Genomic DNA, 17,315 nt, shown 5'->3' with positions numbered 1-17,315 from the left:
CCGAGATGTTCGATCGGGTTCAAGTCCGGGCTCTGGCTGGGCCACTCAAGAACATTCAGAGACATGTCCCGAAGCCACTCCTGCATTGTCTTGGCAGTGTGCTTAGGGTCGTTGTCCTGTTGGAAGGTGAACCATCGCCCCAGTCGGAGGTCCTCCGTGCTCTGGAGCAGGTTTTCATCAAGGATCTCTCTGTACTTTGCTCTGTTCATCTTTGCCTCGATCTTGACTAGTCTCCCAGTCCCTGCCGCTGAAAAACATCCCCACAGCATGATGTTGCCACCACCATGCTTCACCGTAGGGATGGCGCCAGGTTTCCTCCAGACGTGACGTTTGGCATTCAGGCCAAAGAGTTCAATCTTGGTTTAATCAGACCAGAGAATCTTGTTTCTCATGGTCTGAGAGTCTTTTGGTGCCTTTTGGCAAACTCCAAGCGGGCTGTCATGTGCCTTTTTACTGAGGAGAGGCTTCCGTCTGGCCAATCTACCATGAAGGCCTTATTGGTGGAGTGCTGCAGAGATGGTTATCCTTCTGGAAGGTTCTCCCATCTCCTGTTTGTCTGGGCGGCCAGTGTTGGTGGTTCTGAACTTTTTCCATTTAAGAATGATGGAGGCTTCTGTTTTCTTGGGGACCGTCAATGCTGCAGAAATTTTTTTGGTACCCTTCCCCAGATCTGTGCCTCTACACAACCCTGTCTCGGAGCTCTACGGACAATTCCTTCGACCATGGATTGGTTTTTGCTCTGACATGCACTGTCAACTGTGGGACCTTATATAGACAGGTGTGTGCCTTTCCAAATCATGTCGAATCAATTGAATTTACCACAGGTGGACTCCAATCAAGTTGTAGAAACATCTCAAGGATGATCAATGGAAACAGGATGCACCGGAGCTCGATTCCTAGTCTCATAGCAACACGAACATAGGCGCAGACACATGCATACACACACAGGATAACATACGCACTATACACACACGTACACATGGATTTTGTACTGTAGATATGTGGTAGTGGTGGAGTAGGGGCCTGAGGGCAAACAGTGTGTTGTGAAATCTGTGATTGTATTTAATGTTTTTAAAATTGTATGAACTGCCTTAATTTTGTTGGACCCCAGGAAGAGTAGCTGCTGCCTTGGCAGCAGGTAATGGGGAACCATAATAAATACAAATACAAATAGCAAAGGGTCTGAATACTTATGTAAATATGGTATTTCTGTTTTTTATTTTTAATACATTTGCAAACATATCTAAAAACCTGTTTGTGCTTTGTCATTATGGGGTATTGTGTGTAGATTGCTGAGAAAAAATAAAATAAAAAAATAAAAAATCTAGAATAAGCCTGTAACGTAACAAAATGTGTAAAAAGTCAAAAGGTCTGAATACTTTCCGAAGGCACTGTGTGAGTATATATATATATATATATTTAAAAAAATATATAAATTCACTTAAACTAAAACGACTAAAACCTGACATAACATATGTAGAAAAGATCATCTTTGAGAACTAATCACCAAAATAAAGCTAGACAGTCAGGGAGAAAATCTAAAAAACAAGGAATTTAGCAGTATAGATTTTGTTATTATGTTTGAGCAAAATAATACAGCATTAGCCATGGCAAAATGCATAGAATTGCAGGAAATTAGCTTTAAAACTGCAACATTTTCTCTCAACTCAATTTGTAGAATTGCAGGAAATTGACTTAAAAATGCAAAAGTTTCTCTATACTGCCAAGATGGGAACCTCTAAAATGTTCTCTAAAATTCAGCCGTGCCGACGGGCTGACCGCACCCCCTGCCACGCCCACCACCTATGCCACTTTGTGATTGTGTCCCTGACATTGTGTCTCACCATTGATCATAGGGCAAAGATAATGTTGTACATAATTTGTTTGTTACATATCTGGTAATATGCTGTAGAAAAAATAGCATGATATTTAAATAAACACTGAAATCTAGTGTATATTTTTCTGCACTTACCCATGTTGATTTCCTTCATGATCATCGATGGAAAAGAAAACTTTAGCATAAAATCAAAGCAACCAAATAAAACAAACAAAATGTCTAAGGATCTAGACACGAGGTTAGCGTGGACACTTGAGTACAATTCCTTTTCTTTCCTCTTCTCTACAAATCTTCAAATATTGCGCCAAACATGTCAATGAGTGACAAGGAGTTGACATGATAGCACAAACAGACTGGTACTCAGGCTAGTATAGCTCCACATCTATAGCACAACTTAGAATTGAGGTTCAAAAAGAGAATGTAGTGTACTCAAGTGTTCTTAGTTAACTTGTGCTACTATACTACAATCAGGGCTTGGGGATGGATGTTTAGGCCTAGGGCGTGGGTGACTAGGGTAGGGGGTTGGGCTGCAGGGGCTGTTGGTTGGGGTTGAGACGAGAAGGTGTGTACGGTGCATGAACTGTACCGTCAAACCTGAGACAGAGTCCAAATGAAAAACATATAGCTTTAGTGAAACTCACAAACTGGACAAAATAAACCCTGTTTTGGTAAATTCTCAAATATATATTTTTTATAAATAGAGATTTTCTATTGCAGTGTTATTATATTAGAAAACTGAAACCGCTCTGGATGTTTGCAAAATGGTGTCATTTGTTCCAATCCCAATTGTTTGAGATGAAGTAAATAGATTTGATTGTGACCAATCTTTCTTTGAGTATGTTTTGTGGGAAAACAGGCTTGACTGTGAAAACTGTGTTTAATCTGAGGTATTTCTTATGGACACCAGCTCAAATACAGGAAATCCATCAGATTCTAAAATCAAAACGACACATTCTTAAAGACGAATTTCCAATGATGAAAGCCAAATTCATCCATACCATAAAAAATGGGAAAAAATAATAAATAAAAAACTGATGGACAGTGTGTGTCCAGAGCAAGCGGCCTATTACTTAGTGTGTTACAGGTTTGGCAGAGAGTAAGTGGGTGGGTGGTGGGGTTTAAGGGATGATACTGGGTACTAATGACTCCGGGTGGAGTACGAAGTGTGAGAGGGGGGAAAGGAGGCAGGGAGTGGGGAGTATCTGTGAAAAGTGGTTTCATACGTGTGCTGGTAATCTAGCTCCTGAACAGAGGGAGAGAGCGTGTTGGCGGTGGTGGGCCCAGTGGCGCCGGGTCTGGGCTGTCCTGGTGCAGCCGTGAGGTGGAGAAGGAAGGCGAGGCTGCAGTTACCTGCGTGGGTCTCCAAGGGGCGGTGGGGAGCAGCCTGCGCCAGGGTGGCCACCGCCAACACTGCTGCTGCAGCCGGGTCAGCCTGAGGCTCACTCCGCTCCTCCACTGAAACACTGGCATCTGGGGGAGGAGAGACGGCACAGAGTTAGGGTACTCATTGAAGACAGACGGCACAGTGTTAGGGTACTGGGTAACTTAGGGACAGACAGCACAGTGTTAGGGTACTGGGCATCTTAGGGACAGACAGCACAGGGTTAGGGTACTGGGTATCTTAGGGACAGACAGCACAGGGTTAGGGTACTGGGTAACTTAGGGACAGACAGCACAGGGTTAGGGTACTGGGTAACTTAGGGACAGACAGCACAGTGTTAGGGTACTGGTACTGTATCTTAGGGACAGACGGCACAGTGTTAGGGTACTGGGCATCTTAGGGACAGACAGCACAGTGTTAGGGTACTGGGTAACTTAGGGACAGACAGCACAGTGTTAGGGTACTGGTACTGTATCTTAGGGACAGACGGCACAGTGTTAGGGTACTGGGTATCTTAGGGACAGACAGCACAGGGTTAGGGTACTGGGTATCAGGACAGTCACGTGAGAGAGGAGAGACAGTACTAGCCTGGTCCCAGATCTGTTTGTGCTCTTGCCAACTCCACTGCTTTCATTGTCATTCAAGTATAAGCACGGTAAGGGGAACAGCCCCACAAGGCATGGGTAACTATTAGAGGTCATTGTAAAGAGGAAATAACTTGTCAGGATCACTACAGGGGCATGGCACAAAATATGGTATGGGAACATAGACGTGGATCAGGACAGAGTGAATGAAACAGGTGTGGAATAACTCTCCTCTTCCACCTCCTACCACCCACACACACAGTCAAATCCAGCGGTATTGGATTCCTCTTAACACACAGCCTCTATTTAGCAACGGTCATCAAAATTGTTAAAAGGTTTTAAAAACAATTATAATAAATGCAACAGTTGGACAAACTTTGAGATATTGACTGAATTATAGTGCATAAAACATTTTACTGGTGGAGTTCAGGTATTCAATTTATTTTCAAATGCCACTTTTTTCTCTCCTTAGAATGCACTCGTGCACATTTTCGAATGGTATCAGGTATTGTTTTTATATTTTGTGTTAAAACAAATACAATTATATGTGTCTCCTTTGCATAAACACACTGGGTATATTTGCCGACATGAATACATTAACATAAAGGGGTGGAACAGGGCTTCAACCACCCATAACTTGTTCTGTCTACCCTATCTGCACTCACCTCCGCTGTCTAGACTAACTTATTACTGTTGTTGTCCCGTTCTCTTGCATAATTCAATAACAGGACACCCTTGGATAAAGAAATCAACACGCTTGGCTCTAGATTGCATCTATCTATATATACTTTCCATTGTTTGCTAGATCAGACATAATATCACTATAATCCGATTGTTCATTTTCGGAAGTTGCTTTCATATCTGCGCATCTAATTTGTAAACATTTCAACTGTATTACATTTTTTTTAAATCAATTCCACAAATAATTAACACTGGTAATGGGGAAAAAACGACAGGCACAAGCAAGAGTATGAAAGAGTCGCAGGAGTAAAATGAACGCAATCAATCCAGCGATATTTAAGTGATTTTGCACCCCTCAAACACAGGAAATAGATAGATGAAAAAGACAGATTCTCAGGTGGGTGGGGCATGCACGTTGCTACTCTATTGCCTCTTAAAACATGAAAAACATTTTCTAAGACCGCCTTTTATATATTTCTCTGCTATATTGACTCGCCGCTCCCCAGATGCTATCTGGTTTAACAGCTAAAGCTATTTCAAAAGTACTATAATGATGGAGGCGCACCACTTACCTGGTACAGTCACCTGGATGATTTCTCCATCTGGGGGCTCCGTTTTAATCTTTTTCAAGGGAATACAATCTCCTGAAGGCCCTTAAAGAGTAAGAGTAAAAACAGTTCATATAGCAGTGCTGCCTCCCAATGGCACCCTATATAGTGCATTACTTTTGACCAGGGCCCATAGGGCTCTGGTCAAAAGTAGTGCACTATATAGGGAATAGGGTTCCATTTGGGACAAAGCCAGATCTTCCCCCCAGAAGGTGTGACATTGGATTTTTATAGATGCGTTTCAAATGCTTTAAGTAGGTATGTTCCGTATCAGATGGCTTAAGTTGTTAATTTGCGAATCCCAAGGGGCGGTTAAAGAGTGGATATGGAACATTAAACTTTTTCTTGAGGTTCGACTACTGTAAAAAGGTGTGCTAACCTCAGAGTTCACGTCTTGGGTTTGCATGAAAGTATTACTATAGCAGGCTATAGCATTGCCTTGTCACTAACCTGCTTCACATTCAGCCAATAGACTCACACAAGAGCTTGTGGATCTGAAAAGGAAAACAAATCTTTTGAATGCACAATTTCAAATTATGACATAAATGAATTGGCATACATAAATTGTGGTGTGTCAGGTTATGTCCTTCTATTACCAAGTGATAGACATGTAGCATTTACTGAATGGATCTATCAATATATCAAAACGGGTTGAATAGTTTGTTTGTATTGTCTTCTGATCTAATTGTCTGTTATTGCTCTGGATGCAGATTGGCTAAATCAGCTGCGGAACAGCTTCTTTCTATATTTTTGTTATTTTTCTATATTTATTTATTTTACCCCTTTTCTCCCCAATTTCGTGGTATCCAATTGGTAGTTACAGTTTTGTCCCATCGCTGCAACTCCCGTACGGACACGGGAGAGGCGAAGGTCGAGAGCCATGCGTCCTCCGAAACACAACCCAACCGAGCCGCACTGCTTCTTGACACAATACCCGCTTAACACGGAAGCCAGCCGCACCAATGTGTCAGAGGAAACATCGTACACCTGGCGACCGTGTCAGCGTGCACTGCGCCCGGCCCGCCACAGGAGTCCCTAGTGCGCGATGGGACAAGAACATCCCTGCCGGCCAAACCCTTCCCTAACCCGGACGACGCTGGGCCAATTGTGCGCCTCCCCATGGGTCTCCCGGTCGCGGCCGGCTGCAACAGAGCCTGGACTCGAACCAGGATCTCTAGTGGCACAGCTAGCACTGCGATGCAGTGCCTTAGACCACTGCGGGAACAGATTTTGTCGGATGATTTCCAATAACATCTTGCGTCACTACACCCTCTACATTACTGACTCAGTCCTAGGATTTGCGTACAGACCTGCTGCTGTGAGGATTGGTGACCAGCTCCAGTGCAGCCGACGGGATGCGGAGGCTGTCAGGGAAACCGTCCTCAAAGGTGGAGTTAATGTCGTGCTTCCCCTCCTCCTTGGCCACCTTACCAGCCGCTTTGTGACACAACATAACAGAATCAATCAGATCAATCAATCAGATTAGCCATGATGCACTGCAAGCTATTACAGCTAAACATCCATGGTATCAGAAGAAAAATAAGGACATGGCATTGCTAAAAGGCATGCTAAGGGCTTCTTTAGAAATCAACAATGCAAGATGAAAAAATACTCGGTATACTCAGTAAAAATACTCATTATTACCTGTGAAAATCCTTTCGTCAAACATTCTGGAATGAGAACAGAGGGTTGTTATTGTTAATAAATGTGATTATTGGTCATTGATAACAGTCAAGTAGCGAGGGCCCCCTGTAGTAAACTGTTGGTGAACAACAGTGCACATGTCAACAACGGAACTGAACAGACAACATCTCAAGAGATTAAACAGACATCTCTGCACGGTCTGCAGAGTTCATATCTGGGCCATCTTGAATAAACAACAATATCAAAAACAACGTCAGGAGTGTATAACTCTTGGATAAAAATATAAGCTTCAATCTGCTCTAATTGTATTAACATTAATGACATGCCCATGTCGCCTTGTGCATGGGCCATGCGCTGATGCCGGTGCTGACTCAAACTAAGCCTGTCGCACAATCTACATTTATTTCATCAAATGGGTTGAATGACTGCAAGACGTTGGCTCAATACGCCAGAGAGCAGGAGGCACCATGCTGTGTGGTGTGCTGTGGTGGTTACCAGTCAGTGGGGCATTGTCTATTGGAGGAGGGCAGGGTATTTAACCGACAGATGGCCGGGGCTGACACTTCTCCCATCATTGATTCAGTTTTCTAAATAGGAAATTATAGATAGATGAGATGCTGTGCATGCTCTTGTAGCTCATTAAACAGTGGTCCTCATCAAACAGGATTGTTTTCATTTGGGCATGTTTCTTATTGGACAACTGCATTAGTTGTAGTTCTTCCCTGTTTCAGTAAAAAAAAAAAAAAAACATTCGGAGACTAATGAACACAACCCTGGTATGATGTATTATGCAGCCCTTATATGGGTGCACTATACACTACAGTGCAATCTCTTATTTTTGGAGGGAAGAATGAGAGAGAAAAATGACAGCTTTTCCCAGACTGATCTCAGATCAGTGTTTACCTTTTGACTAGAAAGCGGACCCCGTGGCGCTCCTCCAGGATGCATTTGAGTTTGGGTACTCCGTAGGTACAGGGCCTCTTGAAGGGGATTTTGTCTGGGATGCCAATGATCTCCACGGCCTCTGGGTCGCAGGCTATCTTCCGGTACGGCACTGGAACCATGTGGTCCAAGCCCAGGGCCTCCGCTGAAAATAAGGAGGTTGTCAGAAATCATTGATGGACTTCAATCATGAGGGCCCTACAATGCTGTCTTAATAAGGGTATAATTGTATAATGTATGGATGGATTTATAAGCAGTAATGACAGCTGGAAACTGACTAAACACAATCATTCTATAGTAAAACATTTTTTCTAAATTGTATAAGGGATGTTTTCCCAGAGAATCTCCATTGAAAATGCTTTTTGGACTAGGGCTAACCTTAATATGGGTCTGGGAAAACGGAAAGTTGTTAAAACCCTAAAAGGGTTTAACTGCTAATGCCCTACAATAGGAAACCATGCTGAGAAATAGTGGTTGACCATCTCACCATAACGACTGTTGAACAGGATCTGTACACATTCTCTCAGCGTGTTGATGTCCTCAGTCTCTCGAATGAACGAGTCCCATTTTTCTGTTGAGCGCAAAAGAGAATAACGTAAACATAAAAAAATGGGTGAAGAAAAGGAGAATGGAAAAAATAAAGTTCTTCAATCTGTATGTCTACTTTCCACGTATACTAGCAGGGTTTTTTTCTAAATCAAAAAGGGGCTTAGGTGGTGGGCATCAAGGTTGGGGTCAATTCCAAATCAATTTGAAATTCCTATTCAATTCTTGAATTCAATCATGAAGTGGAGAATTTACGTGAAAATCGATTCATATTTCAACAATTTTCAAGTTATGGAATTGAATTGGAATTCTATTTGAATGGTAAAAAAATGTAATCATTGAAATTGAATTGGAATTCAATATTTGTATATTTCCCAGTAAATGGAAATAATGCACATAGTATCAATAATTGACTACAGGATTTGTTTTAGATCATTTTAACTTGTATTCCTATATTTCCATTATAGATAGGCTGTCTGAACAGTTACATGATCAGCCTGATGGAATTGAATTTGAATTTGTGGAATTGTTGGGGATAATATTGAATTGGGAATTGAATTTGACCTAAACTTTGGAATGGGATTTACAGGGAGAAGGAATTGAATTAGAATATAATTTGTGGAATTAACCCCAACCCTGGTGGGCATGGCAGGGGGCATGGCACTGGGCGTGATTGGCCCATGAGCGTGGCGCGGGGCTAAATTCGGTCTTCACCGAGGTCTAAGGGGCCTCATACTCCTAATGAATAGTTTTGGGATTTTCGATTCTCTCCGACTGTTTAGCTTTTATTTTGGTGATTGTTAGTTCTCAAAGATTACATTATATAAAAATGTATTGGTCCATTATCTTTTCTACATACTTTCTATCTGGTTTCAGTTGTTTAAAGGGATACTTCAGGATTTTGGCAACGAGGCCCTTTATCTACTTCCCCTGTGTCAGATTAACTCATGGATACTATTTCCTCTCACTGTCAACTGCGTTATTTTCAGCAAACTTAACATGTGTAAATATTTGTATGAACAAGATTCAACAACTGAGAAATAAACTGAACAAGTTCCACAGACATGTGACTAACAGAAATCAAATAATGTGTCCCTGAACAAAGGGGGGGGTGAAAATCAAAACTAACAGTCAGTATCTGGTGTGGCCACCAGCTGCATTAAGTACTGCAGTGCATCTCCTCCTCATGGACTGCACCACATTTGCCAGTTCTTGCTGTGAGATGTTGCCCCACTCTTTCACCAAGGCACCTGCAAGTTCCCGGACATTTCTGGGGGGAATGGCCCTAGCCCTCACCCTCCGATCCAACAGGTCCCAGACGTGCTCAATGGGATTGAGATCCGGGCTCTTCGCTGGCCATGGCAGAACACTGACATTCCTGTCTTGCAGGAAATCACGCACAGAACGAGCAGTACGGCTGGTGGCATTGTCATGCTGGAGGGTCATGTCAGGATGAACCTGCAGGAAGGGTACCACATGAGGGAGGAGGATGTCTTCCCTGTAACGCACAGCGTTGAGATTGCCTGCAATGACAACAAGCTCAGTCCGATGATGCTGTGACACACCGCCCCAGACCATGACGGACCCTCCACCTCCAAATCGATCCCGCTCCAGAGTACAGGCCTCGGTGTAACGCTCATTCCTTTGACGATAAACGCGAATCCGACCATCACCCTTGGTGAGACAAAACTGCGACTCGTCAGTGAAGAGCACTTTTTGCAAGTCCTGTCTGGTCCAGCGACGGTGGGTTTGTGCCCATAGGCGACGTTGTTACCGGTGATGTCTGGTGAGGACCTGCCTTACAACAGGCCTACAAGCCCTCAGTCCAGCCTCTCTCAGCCTATTGCGGACTGTCTGAGCACTGATGGAGAGATTGTGCGTTCCTGGTGTAACTCGGGCAGTTGTTGTTGCCATCCTGTACCTGTCCCGCAGGTGTGATGTTCAGATGTACCGATCCTGTGCAGGTGTTGTTACACATAGTCTGCCACTGCGAGGACGATTAGCTGTCCGTCCTGTCTCCCTGTAGCGCTGTCTTAGGCGTCTCACAGTACGGACATTGCAATTTATTGCCCTGGCAACATCTGCAGTCCTCATGCCTCCTTGCAGCATGCCTAAAGCACGTTCACGTAGATGAGCAGGGGCATCTTTCTTTTGGTGTTTTTCAGAGTCAGTAGAAAGGCCTCTTTAGTGTCCTAAGTTTTCATAACTGTGACCTTAATTGCCTACCGTCTGTAAGCTGTTAGTGTCTTAATGACCGTTCCACAGGTGCATGTTCATTAATTGTTTATGGTTCATTGAACAAGCATGGGAAACAGTGTTTAAACCCTTTTACAATGAACATCTGTGAAGTTATTTGGATTTCTATGAATTATCTTTGAAAGACAGGGTCCTGAAAAAGGGACGTTTTTTTTAAAAATGAGTTTATAATATATGCCATTTAGCAGACGCTTTTATCCAAAGTGCTAGCACATAGCCATAGACTTCCAGTCATTGCGCTAACGCTAGTTAGCAATTGCGCTTGCGCTGGTTAGCAACTTTCTTCAAATGCACGCAGATAGATAATTTTTTGATCCATGAGTTCATCTGACTCTCGTGAAGTAGATAAAGGGCCTCATTGCCAAAATGCGGAAGTAGCCCTTTAAGTTAACACTGAATGCGTTTTACCAACCCCAAAATTTATTTATAAAAATACACTGTATTGCCTTAGACGGCCCACCCAAGAATTTACTGTTTTGGTCCGGCAGCTATTATGTTCCCGCAGCGTGAAGCATACCTGTGCACATGTGCAGATACTCTGTGTGAGTGCACAGTCTTGCTTCGCTCTAATCTGCAACATCTTGTGGCAATGCCATATCACTGAGTCGCAGTTTGACAAGAGAAAAGTTCAGTTTTAGCAGAAACGTTGAGTGCTTTCAAAAGCAAACAATAACCTTTTATTACAGCACCACAACAAAGTGTTATTGAATTAGATGCAGTCAGGTAATCAGGCTAAGGGGTTATGATGCTAAAACCAAGGTCTTGACTCTTTGTAGTGACTGAATATCTCATGGGGTTCTTTCACCGGCACCAGATGTGGGGAGCTCAGGTGTCCTGGCCTTAATAATAATAATAATAATATGCCATTTAGCAGACGCTTTTATCCAAAGCGACTTACAGTCATGCGTGCATACATTTTTGTGTATGGGTGGTCCCGGGGATCGATCACACTACCCTGGCGTTACAAGCGCCGTGCTCTACCAGTTGAGCTACAGAGGACCTTGAGCCTGCTCACTCAGACTGACTAAATTTGCCCCAGTGAACAAGCATATCACTCTGCTACAAAATAGGCTACACCTTTTGTATTTCATGATGGAATTGAGTTTAACATATGTAAGAATTGGACATATTATGTCAAATGTTGAAAATAATATGAAATCAAAGTAAAAAATAATAATATTAATTTCTCAATCATGTCATACAACTTAAAGGAGAGGAGTCTATAGCGTGAGGGAAAATCCATTGGTTGATTGATATGCTTGTTGACATTCCCCTCCCCCTCCCCTTTAATTAACTGCATTGTGGGATTCACATGAAAAAAAGAGCCATTAAGTGAGCCAACAAGTCATTCTCTAAGACTGAGTCCACATTTGAGATATTGTCTATACCCAGATGTGGAGTATATGCATTGTCTGGCAGGGGGGTGGGGTGGGGTGTGCTGCCTAAAGACTCTGACCATTTTCCACACTACTGAGCCAAGCTGTACCTGTTACACATCCACCATAGTCGCTGCAACCATGAACAATGTGAATGGAAAATATCGGCGCCAGCACAAACGGGTTGGGTCAACACGATAGTGAGAAAAGGGTATGAGTATGTGGCTTACAGGTGTGTCTGTCTGTGTACAGTTCCAGTTCAAGCCTACCTGACTTCTCATGTACGATGGAAAACAGGAGGCGCTTGGAGACGTGGATGCTGGGAGGGCTCTGGCCCAACTCCCCTTGGAGTCCTATCCGCCAGAAATTAAACATTGATAAACATACTGACAAGGGTAGCATTAAAGGCCTATTTTAAAGCCTATTTAAAGCCTTAAAGCATGCTTTCAAGGTCAAGCAAATCTTGAAAAATGAAAATCCCCATAATCAAAAGTGATTCTCGAGCAAATAAGTTATGTGAAATGACAGCCAGTAGTAGAACCACTCACAAAAATGACAGGGAGAATAGTAACTACTCCCCTGCACCATTCATTAAATCACAGACACAGAAAATGAATGGTGACTCAAAAAGGTGAAGAGTTTGCCAGGTCGCAGTTGTAATTGAGAACTTGTTCTCAACTGGCTTACCTGGTTAAATAAAGGTGAAAAAAAAAAGTTACCTGGATTTCCATAATCTGCTACCTCAGCAACAGCTTCTTCCTGTGGGGTCACGTTATATCTCTTACCATTGTCAGAACTGTCCTTGGCGGCAGTCCCTTTCTCCGCCCCTGCCACCCAGGCCCCCAGCCGGTCTTTGTCCAGGTTGAGGAGGGTCGTGGGCTTGAGGTCCAGCTTGCCGTCGGGGTGCGGCTGGGAGGACATGGGCATGGCATACAGGAAGCTGGAGAGCATGGAGTTGCTGGCCGAGACTGACGCAGTGGGCGCTTCCTGGGCGATGGCGGAAGGCTTGGAGGCTGGGCCGTGGTTGGCTAGAATCTTGGTGGTGCCCGAGGAGGAGTTGTGGTTGCTGACGTTGCCGGCACTGGACTTAGCCTCGCGCAAGGGCTCCTCTGTTCCTCTATAAACAGATGATGAAGAAGAAGGAAACAGGAGAAGATAAAGCTATGTGTCAACAACAAGACCAGCCCTGGATTAATCCTATTTATGCTGCTATACTTCTACGTCATGGAGTACTGTATGGAGTCAGGTCACCTTTTGACAGTGAAGTAGATGCGGTTGCTCTGCTCCAGGATCTTCATTAAGGTCTTGGTGTTATACTCAGCAGGTTTCCTCAGGGTGATCCCCTCAGGCAGGCCGTGAGCCACCACACAGCTGGGGTCCTTCAGGATCCACTCATAAGGCACAGGGACCAGGCTGTTGCTCTTCCCAACAGCCTCACCTGGGAAATCATCACATATATACAGTCAAATGACTGTAAATGGCAACATTCCATGACTTGTCAGAAACATGCTTTAAGTTGTGAGAAGCTAAAAAATGTCAAATGACTGTTTGACACGTAGACACACACCATCACACATGCACACACACGTTCACCTATAGTATTTACACGCTGCTGCTTCTATTATTATTATTACTGGGTCGTTACACTAATTCGGTGCCTTTTGAGAAGTGTAACTTGGTCATTTTCTTGTTGTTGATTTCACCTAATTAAAACATTCTGCATAAAGAGCACATGTTCAACGTCATAAAAAACTAGGTTTTCCCATCTCAAGAGGTTAAATTAAAAAAAAAATACTATAGTAAGTTCCTATTATAAAGTTACAGGGTTGACAGTAATAAGGTTGACGATTTCATCTTAAATCAGCCATGAAATTAAAAACTTGTGACAGGGGGAATGGAAGCTTGTTGTGTGCAACAGGGAGTGGCAATTGAATGCAAGCTCCACCTGCTTTTACACTATGATTTGACTATTAGATGTTCAATGTTTCTTTTGAAGAAAATATTTAAAAAGGAATAGTTTCACAATAATAAGACGAGAGTTCAGCTAAAAAATGAGGGACAGATGTAAATGAATCACTAATCACATGAAATAACAGCAACAAAATAACTAGGACTTCAAAATGGTGAAAACCTGGATACATTTTGGGGTTAAGTAGGTTAAAATCTTCCTAGAAGTCACAGAGGGTGCACAGAGGAACATGTAAAAATGCAGAATTTTTGTACATTAGCAAGACTTTATCCATAAATAATCTAATTGATTGAATTCTCCCTGTGGTCTATATTAAAGGGCACTTCATTCAATATTGGTGAATAATTTCTACTTAAAATATCAAAGGGCACTCTTTTCGTGGAACGACCCCACCATTATTATTATTTTATTTATCCTGCTGCCCACTTTTACCCCTGCCTACATGTACATACTACCACTGTATCGCTGAACATTGATATGATACTGGTAGTGACCTTGTGTATATAGTGCCTCCGGAAAGTATTCAGAACCCTTGACTTTTCTCCACATTTTGTTACGTTACAGCCTTATTCTAAAATGGATTAAATACTTTTTTCCCCTCAGCAATCTACACACAATACCCCATAATGACAAAGCGAAAACAGGTTTTTAGAAGTGTTTGCAAATTTATTAACAATAAAAAACTGAAATAGATGATTTACATAGTGAGGGAAAAAAGTATTTGATCCCCTGCTGATTTTGTACATTGCCCACTGACAAAGAAATGATCAGTCTATAATTTTAATGGTAGGTTTATTTGAACAGTGAGAGACAGAATAACAACAAAAAAATCCAGAAAAACGCATGTCAAAAATGTTATAAATTGATTTGCATTTTAATGAGGGAAATAAGTATTTGACCCCCTCTCAATCAGAAAGATTTCTGGCTCCCAGGTGTCTTTTATACAGGTAACGAGTTGAGATTAGGAGCACACTCTTAAAGGGAGTGCTCCTAATCTCAGCTTGTTACCTGTATAAAAGACACCTGTCCACAGAAGCAATCAATCAATCAGATTCCAAACTCTCCACCATGGCCAAGACCAAAGAGCTCTCCAAGGATGTCAGGGACAAGATTGTAGACCTACACAAGGCTGGAATTGGCTACAAGACCATCGCCAAGCAGCTTGGTGAGAAGGTGACAACAGTTGGTGCGATTATTCGCAAATGGAAGAAACACAAAAGAACTGTCAATCTCCCTCGGCCTAGGGCTCCATGCAAAATCTCACCTCGTGGAGTTGCAATGATCATGAGAACGGTGAGGAATCAACCCAGAACTACACGGGAGGATCTTGTCAATGATCTCAAGGCAGCTGGGACCATAGTCACCAAGAAAACAATTGGTAACACACTACGCCGTGAAGGACTGTTATCCTGCAGTGCCCGCAAGGTCCCCCTGCTCAAGAAAGCACATATACAGGCCCGTCTGAAGTTTGCTAATGCTAATGCTAATGCTAATGAACATCTGAACGATTCAGAGGAGAACTGGGTGAAAGTGTTGTGGTCAAATGAGACCAAAATTGAGCTCTTTGGCAAACTCTCCAAATACAGGTGTGCCAAGCTTGTAGCGTCATACCCAAGAAGACTTGATGCTGTAATAGCTGCAAAGGTGCTTCAACAATGTACTGAGTAAAGGGTCTGAATACTTATGTAAGTGTAATATTTACGTTTTTTTATTTTTAATAAATTATCAAACATTTCTAAAAACCTGTTTTTGCTTTGTCATTATGGGGTATTGTGTGTAGATTGATGAGGGGGAAAAAACGATTTAATCAATTTTAGAATAAGGCTGCAAAGTAACAAAATGTGGAAAATGTCAAGGGTTCTGAATTCTTTCCGAGGGAAATTGTACAGTGGGCTCCAAAATTACTGGCACCCCTGCCTGGCAATGGACAAACAACACTTTCAAAAATATAAACAATATAATTACAGAAAAACTCAAAATACCAACATGTGAGAAATAATGTACTTTATTAATGTTTCAATGGAACCAACCAAAATCATACAATTATTTAATACAAAATAAATGTCACCAAACTCAAGGTTTCATAATTATTGGCACTCCTCATTTAGTACTTAGTGCAACCACCTCTGGCAAGGATAACAGCATGGAGTATTTTCCTGTAATGTTTGGAGGGATTTTGGACCATTCCTCTATGCAGATCCTTTCAAGATCCTTCACATTCTTGGGTTTGCGCTTATCAACTGCCCTCTTCAACTCAGCCCACAGATTTTCGATTGGATTGAGGTCCGGCGACTGAGATAGCCATGGCAGAACAATGATTTTGTTGTCACAGAACCATTTCTGTGTGGATCTTGAGGTATGTTTTGGGTCATTGTCTTGATGGAAAGTCCACCTACGGCCAAGTCCCAGCCTTCTGGCAGAGGCAACCAGATTGTCAGCCAAAATGTCACAGTGGGTATGAGGTGCCTCTCCTCGTATGTTTTGACGCCAAACATGCAGATGCTGTATCTGACCAAAACGTTCAATTTTGGTCTCATCTGACCAGAGCACCTTCTTCCAGTCATAATTCAAATGACGTTTGGCAAACTCCAAGCGCTTGCGTCTGTGTCTTGGGGTCAGAAAGGGCTTTCTTTTGGCAACCCTTCCAAAGAGCCTGTGGTTGTGGAGGTGGCGTCTTGGGGTCACCAGGTTTCAAAAAGCACCATCAAGGCCTGCAATTCTTTCACAGTGATTATTGGGGATTTTGTTGCTTCCCACACCATCTTCCTCCCTATCCCGGGGGGCAAAATGCATGTGTCCTCTACCCGTGAGTTTTTCTACTGTTCCATATCTTTTTTTAAATTGTATAATTGCCCTGACAGTGCTCAGTGGTATATTCAATCGTTTGTGGATCTTCTTGTAGCCATTACCAGATTTATGAAGGTCTACAACAATCTGTCTCTTTTGAACTGCCAGTTCTTTTGTTTTGTTCATGGTGTTGGATGACAAAGGGATATTGCATGCGTGTTATGTCATTTTTATACCCTAGTGAAACAGGAAGTGATGTAATGGCTCAATATAGTTCCTTAAGACTTAGATAAACTTAAATAAGTGGAATTTAATTCCTGGTTTAATTTTGGTAGATGTTATTTACAATAATCTTTAACGGGTGCCATTAATTGTGAAACCTTGATTTGGAGGACATAGATTTTTTATTAAATCAATAAATGATTTTGGTGGGTTCCATTGGAACATTAATATAGTACAGTATTTCTCACATGTTGGTATTTTGAGTTTATCTAAAAAAAATACAAACAATATAATTATAAAGTATTGTTTGTGCATTGCCAGTCAGGGGTGCCAGTAATTTTGGAGCCCACTGTATATAGCGTACATTCTCGTGTGTTTCTTTTACTTCTCGTGTGTTTTGATTCTTAAATTTGTTTTAGTTTTTTACATCTGACCTAATATTTGAACACTGCAATGCTGAGAAACAGCTTGTAAGTAAGCAT

General features: G+C 42.4%; 1 protein-coding gene across 5 annotated transcripts in view; it reads right to left on the bottom strand.

Moving 5' to 3' along the window:
- LOC121573910 (general transcription factor II-I repeat domain-containing protein 1) overlaps positions 1–17,315 on the bottom strand; it is a 52,838-nt gene that overhangs the window by 10,274 nt on the left and 25,249 nt on the right. For all 5 annotated transcript variants that reach the window (XM_041886318.1, XM_041886314.2, XM_041886315.2 and 2 more), the window contains exons 5-14: positions 13,107–13,293; positions 12,641–12,972; positions 12,125–12,208; positions 8,165–8,248; positions 7,639–7,822; positions 6,736–6,761; positions 6,402–6,528; positions 5,542–5,585; positions 5,056–5,136; positions 3,188–3,307 (exon numbers count right to left, since the gene is read on the bottom strand). In XM_041886318.1, coding sequence (XP_041742252.1) covers positions 3,188–3,307; positions 5,056–5,136; positions 5,542–5,585; positions 6,402–6,528; positions 6,736–6,761; positions 7,639–7,822; positions 8,165–8,248; positions 12,125–12,208; positions 12,641–12,972; positions 13,107–13,293 — 1,269 coding nt within the window. The remainder of the gene's footprint in view (positions 1–3,187; positions 3,308–5,055; positions 5,137–5,541; positions 5,586–6,401; positions 6,529–6,735; positions 6,762–7,638; positions 7,823–8,164; positions 8,249–12,124; positions 12,209–12,640; positions 12,973–13,106; positions 13,294–17,315) is intronic.

The sequence above is a fragment of the Coregonus clupeaformis genome, chromosome 9, assembly GCF_020615455.1.
Source record: "Coregonus clupeaformis isolate EN_2021a chromosome 9, ASM2061545v1, whole genome shotgun sequence".
NCBI classification, from domain to species: Eukaryota; Metazoa; Chordata; class Actinopteri; order Salmoniformes; family Salmonidae; genus Coregonus; species Coregonus clupeaformis.
Note: the sequence above shows the minus strand (reverse complement) of the source record. Positions and strands in the feature narration are given on the sequence as shown.